This window comes from Empidonax traillii, unplaced genomic scaffold, assembly GCF_003031625.1.
Source record: "Empidonax traillii isolate 1590-97213 ecotype Southwest subspecies unplaced genomic scaffold, ASM303162v1 scaffold7153:size20091, whole genome shotgun sequence".
Taxonomy (NCBI): Eukaryota; Metazoa; Chordata; class Aves; order Passeriformes; family Tyrannidae; genus Empidonax; species Empidonax traillii.
The window spans coordinates 14,803-20,091 of NW_020962346.1; the positions used below are offsets into that span (position 1 = coordinate 14,803).

Consider the following 5,289-nt stretch of genomic DNA (forward strand, 5'->3'; position numbering starts at 1 on the left):
CACTGGGGGAATTTGGGAGCCTCCTGGGGACCCCCGTTGTGGCACCTCCCTAGGGGGGGGGCACAGGGGGTCCCCCAAACCCCACAGCCCCCCATGAGCCTCTCCCCTCTCTGAACCCCTGGGAATTTGGGACCCCTCGTGAGCAGTGAGGCGGGGGGGGGGTGTCTCTGCAGCTCCCAGGAGGTGAATTCCAGAGGGAAATCCACTGGCTGGGCCTTTCCTGGGGCTGGTTAAGGATTAAACAGCTCTGTCACTGTTTAATCCAGGCGGTGACAGGGGGCCCCTCCCGGCCATGGCAACCCCAGCCGGCCACGGGCGTGTTTGTCCCTGACCCCTCCCCATTCCCAGGCTCCTGCTTCCTGCCTGGAATGACCCTGCCCTTGGCCTCGGGGCGGGGGGGCCCCCTATTTATTCTATACTGTGTATAAAGCCAAGGGCCAGGGCGGAGTGAAGGATGGAGGAGGTGGAATAAAGGATGGAGGAGGTGGAATAAAGGATGGAGAACATGGCCCCTCTGTGTCCTTCGGGAATGATGCTCAGGGTCGGTGGGATCAGGAATTTTACCCTCCAGGCAAGAGGCAGGAGGGGAAGGGAAAGTACACAGGGATGGGGAAGGGAAAGGACATACTGGAGATGGAGCTGAATCTGATGGAAAAGGGGGAATTAAATAGATGAGGGGAGCAGAGAGGACAGGGAGGGGAGGGATGTTCTGGCCCTCAGGGGTGTCGGATGGAGAAGAGGGAACCACACAGACCAGGGGAGTAGAAAAAAAACAACCAATATACAATCCTCAAATATACATCCCGGGGCTTCCAAAGGGTCCCGGGGGAACCGGGACAGGCCCGGCGTCCTGTCCGGCTGCTCTCAGTGCATTCCGTGTGTCCCAGCGGTGACACGGACACGGGGACAGCCCTGCAGTGGTGGTGGGTGATAGTGCCAGTCTGTCCTTCCCCGGGCACCCCCCGGCGTGGGGGGGTCACCCCTCTGTCCCCACACCTCGCTGTCCCTCAGCGTCCTGGGCTCTCCCAGCCCCGCGTGGCCGGGGCCACCCCCAGGGGGGGCAGAGGGGACAGTGCCCAGCCCCGTGGCCGCGGCTCGTCCCTCCCTGAGCTGCCTCGGCGAGGTCGGGGGGGTCTCTCACACGGCCTCGGGCCCGGCCAGGCCCAGGTACTCGGGGTTCTCGGCCGTGGGCGTCGCGCCGGGGCCGCCCTCGGGCCCCCCGCCCTTGGGGGGGTCCTGGTTCCAGTAGTAGGGGTTGTCGAAGGCCTGGCTGAAGGGGCCGGGGGGAGGGGCCAGGTACTCGGGGTTCTCCACGGCGTGGCCGAAGGGCCCCGGGAACGGCAGCTTGGGGTCCTTGATGAGCCCGTTCTTGCCCTGGTGCCCCTTGGGCTTGTCCGGCGGGGACAGGGGCGCGCGGGGGGGACGCTCCCCGGCCTGGTTCACGTACTCTGCGGGGAGAGAGACACGTCAGGGACCCTCTGAAGGGGATGGGGTAGGCAGACTCTCTCTCCTGCCCCCTGTGGGGGTCCCACCGTGCCCTCCCTACCTGGCATGGTGCTGTGGGGGGCCGTGGCGGTGAAGCCCTCGGGGTCCTCGCTGTCCTCGGCCACCAGCCCGGTGGGATCCTCGCTGTACCGGGGCAGGGGGCCAGGCTCCCGCCCCGGAGGGCTCTGCAGGGCTGCCTTGACCCCCCCCTCCCCCTCTGGCACCTCTGGCATGGGGCTCTCCGGCCCCTCCACCAGGCCCTGGGCGGGGAAGGGGAAGGAGGACAAGCCCTCGCCCTCCTCCACCTTGGCCGGAGACTCTGCCGTGCTCTGGGAGCGGGAGAGGACACGGAGTCACCCCGAGGACCGTCCCGGTCTCGTGGGGTCACCCCACGCCTGTGCCAGGAGCAGGGGGGTCCCTCCCTGCCCCAGCCCACCCCGTACCCGCACGGAGGAGATGCGGCTGCGGTAGGTGGTGGAGGTGTCGGCGCTGAAGAAGCCGTGGTGAGGCACCAGGTACTCCTCGGCGTCCACCAGGTCATCCATGTCCTCCTCCTCCAGCAGCGCCCGGTAGAAGGTGCTGTCCATGGAGCCCGGCAGCCCCGCCAGGTCGTTCTAGGCGGGGGCACACGCCGGTCAGTGCCCACCCCGGGGTGCTGGCAGGACGGACAGGACCCCTGGGACCCCCAAGGACCCACAAACCTGGATGACCACGAAGCGCTGGGGGTCGCGGGCCATGCGGGAGAACTCTGTGACCAACTCCCGGAACTTGGGCCGGCACTCGGAGTCGATCATCCAACCTGGAGGGCAGGGAGCCATCAGGATGCACCCTCAGAGCCCTCCCTGTCCCTGCTCCCTCCTTTTGATTGTGTGTCCCCGTGCTGCCCCACGTCCCCTCCCGTACATTTCACCATGATCATGTAGACGTCGATGGTGCAGATGGGCGGCTGCGGCAGCCGCTCCCCCTTCTCCAGCAGGTCCGGGATCTCCCGCGCGGGGATTCCGTCGTAGGGCTTGGCCCCGAACGTCATCAGCTCCCACACCGTGACACCTGGAGGGGGCAGGGGCATGGGTGGGGGTGAGCAGTGCCCTGGGGACCCTCCCTGCTGCCCCTGGGGGGGGGCACACCCCGAGGTACCGTAGCTCCAGACGTCGCTCTGGTGCGTGAAGCGCCGGCGCAGGATGGACTCCAGCGCCATCCACTTGATGGGCACCTGGCACGGGGAGGAGAGGGAGGTGAGCAGGGCTGGGGGCTGGCTGGCACCGAGGTGCCCCCCACGCTGTCCCCGTGCCCCCACCTTGCCCCCATCGGCGTGGTACTCGGTCTCATCGATGTCGAGCAGCCGAGCCAGCCCGAAGTCCGTGATCTTGACGTGGTTGGGGCTCTTGACGAGGACGTTGCGAGCGGCCAAGTCGCGGTGCACCAGCCTCACCTCCTCCAGGTAGCTCATCCCCTGTGGGTGGCACACGTCTGGCTGTCCCTGGCCTGCCCCAGGACCACCAGCTCCCCCCCCAGATCCCCTCAGACCCCCTGTCCTACCTTGGCGATCTGCACACACCAGTTGAGCAGGTCCTGGGAGCCGATGTGGTCCTTGTTCTCCCGCACGTAGTCCAGGAGGCAGCCGTAGGGCATCAGCTGCGTCACCAGCTGCACCGTGGAGGTCAGGCAGATGCCCAGCAGCCGGGACACGTAGGGGCTGCCCACCCCCGCCATCACATAGGCCTCCTGTGGGCAGGGGGTGGTCAGGGTGGGGGTCAGGACGGGCAGGGGCTGCTCCTGGCCTGACCACAACCCCCCACCCCCTGGCGGTGTCGCTGCCACACTCACATCCAGGATCTCCTTGTTGGCTTTGGGTGATGTGTTCTCCCGCAAGACCTTGATGGCCACCGGGATCTTCACGCTCTCCCCATCGGGGATCCAGATGCCCTGAGGGTGGGGGAGGACAGACACACACACAGGTGAGGGGGGCGTGGAGCAGGGAGGGTCCCGCCCCACCACGGTGGCCCTCCCCGCCCCCTCACCTTGTAGACGGTGCCAAAAGCACCAGAACCCAAAACTTTCACTTTCTTGAGCTCCGTCTCCTTCAGGATCCGCATCTGGGCTTGGTTGGGGAGGGCCCCGCTGGGCGTCAGTGGCTCCACCAGCTGCGGGGCACACAGGGGTGAGGGGGGCCGGCTCCTGGCACCCTCTGGGCACTGGGGGGGTCCCCCATTGTCCCCCCAGGAGGTCCCACCTCGGTCTCCTGCAGCAGGCGCCTCATGGTGTGCTTGCGCTCCTGCTGCCGCCGGCGCTTGACGCAGATGACGGTGATGAGGAGCAGGACGATGACCAGCAGAGCCCCCACCACGCCGGCGATGATGGACGTCACCTGGCTGCGGGGCAGGGGGGGCGTTGGGGGCAGGATGGGGTGATGGGGGACCTCCCAGCACCCTGAGGGGGTGGGGTCAGGGTGGGGCAACACCCCCACGCTCCTACCTCGGCTTCTGGTCCACGGGACACCCGTCCTCGTCCCGGATGGTGCACCTGGGGACACAGCGTGTGGCACCCCACCGTCAGCAACCCCTGCTGAGAGCTGTGACCCCTCCTCCCCTGCCCAGCCAGGGACCCCCTCTGGACTCACGAGTGGGTGCAGTTGGTGGGGCAGAGCTGGCACACCCCATCCTCGTCCGGGTATTTCCAGACGGGCACGAAGGAGGCGTCGGCCTTGACCCCGCTGGGGCAGCGCCGCACGCACTGCTGGGCGTCCTTGTAGTGGGCACAGGCCACGCACTGGTCCGGCTCCTGCGGGAATTTGAGGGTGGGTTGAGGCACCCAGGGGTCTGGGAACACCCCCTGTGCCACCCCCTGTGTGTGTGTGTTCCCTCCCCTCACCGATCCGAAGCAGGTCTCGGTGCCGTTCTGGGGCTGGCACTCGGGGTGGCACGGCAGGCACCGCGTCCCGTTGGCGTGTTCCCGGATGGCTCTGCGGGGACAGGGCATGGGGATGGGGTCCTGGAGCCCTGCGCTGTGCTGTGCTGGGGGGAGGGGGCTCTGTTTGCCCTTCCCGGGGGTCTCCACTCACCCATCCAGGAGGTTGCAGGAGGCCACGCACTCCTGGCCGCGCAGGAACCGCTCGCAGGCCACGCACTGGGTGGGGCCGGGGCCCCAGCAGTGCCCGTGGGCGCAGAGGTGGAAACAAACCAGCCCCTCGCTCTCTGCAGGGGGGGACACCGTCAGCACCAGGGGGTCCATCAGCCCCGGGGGGGGTCCATCAGAGATGGGGGGTCCACCCTCTCCCCCCACCCCATCGGGCACCACTTACCACACTGCTCAGGGGGCTTGTTGTGCGTCTGGAAGAGGCGCTGGCGGGGGTTGCGGAAGATGCTGTCCCAGGGCACCTTCTGGAGGAAGCAGAGCTGGGGGTTGTGGTGGACGAGCACCATCCCACTGCTGATCTCCTGCAGGGCCCGCAGCCCCAGCGCCTGCACCGCCAGGTCCCGCAGCGTCAGCGAGTAGGCGCCGCTGCCGAGACACCCACGGGTCACACACGCGGCCCCCCTGTCACTCTGCGTGTCCCCCCACATCCTCCCTGTGTCCCCATGCCCCCCTATGTTCTCCATGTGTGTCCCCATATCCCCCCCATCTCCCTGTGTCCCCGTGTCTTTGAGTTCCCCTGTGTCCTTCCTGTGTCCCCCCGCATCCTCACATGTCCCCATGTGCCCCTGTGTCCCTCTGCATCCCCCCATGTCCCTGCGTTGCCCTCTGTGTGTCCCCTCATGTTCCTGCCCTGCCCCCCCGCCGTGTCCCCATCCCCCTCACTTGTGC

The 5,289-nt window shown here is 67.6% G+C and overlaps 1 protein-coding gene across 1 annotated transcript; it reads right to left on the minus strand.

The window, feature by feature from the left end:
• Positions 1-788: 788 nt before the first annotated feature.
• LOC114073581 (receptor tyrosine-protein kinase erbB-2-like) lies at positions 789-5,048 on the minus strand. Its single transcript, XM_027911311.1, has 16 exons — positions 4,787-5,048; positions 4,547-4,679; positions 4,357-4,447; positions 4,106-4,266; positions 3,961-4,008; positions 3,719-3,857; positions 3,507-3,629; positions 3,313-3,411; positions 3,025-3,210; positions 2,783-2,938; positions 2,623-2,698; positions 2,389-2,535; positions 2,187-2,284; positions 1,929-2,099; positions 1,547-1,814; positions 789-1,448 (listed from the first exon to the last, which is right to left on the minus strand). The coding sequence occupies exons 1-16, from the start codon at positions 5,046-5,048 to the stop codon at positions 1,138-1,140; spliced, it is 2,469 nt and encodes an 822-aa protein (XP_027767112.1). The 3' UTR covers positions 789-1,137.
• Between the last annotated feature and the right edge of the window lie 241 nt (positions 5,049-5,289).

What these genes read in the sequence shown, in the direction of transcription:
- LOC114073581 (XM_027911311.1), bottom strand. Translation starts at nt 5,048, where the DNA reads ATGTGGGGGGACACGCAGAGTGACAGGGGGGCCGCGTGTGTGACCCGT. An exon ending in CCCACCAACTGCACCCACTC is followed by an intron (nt 4,009 to 4,105) that starts GTGAGTCCAGAG and finishes CTGTGTCCCCAG; the next exon opens with GTGCACCATCCGGGACGAGG. An exon ending in GCCTGCTGCAGGAGACCGAG is followed by an intron (nt 3,630 to 3,718) that starts GTGGGACCTCCT and finishes TGTGCCCCGCAG; the next exon opens with CTGGTGGAGCCACTGACGCC.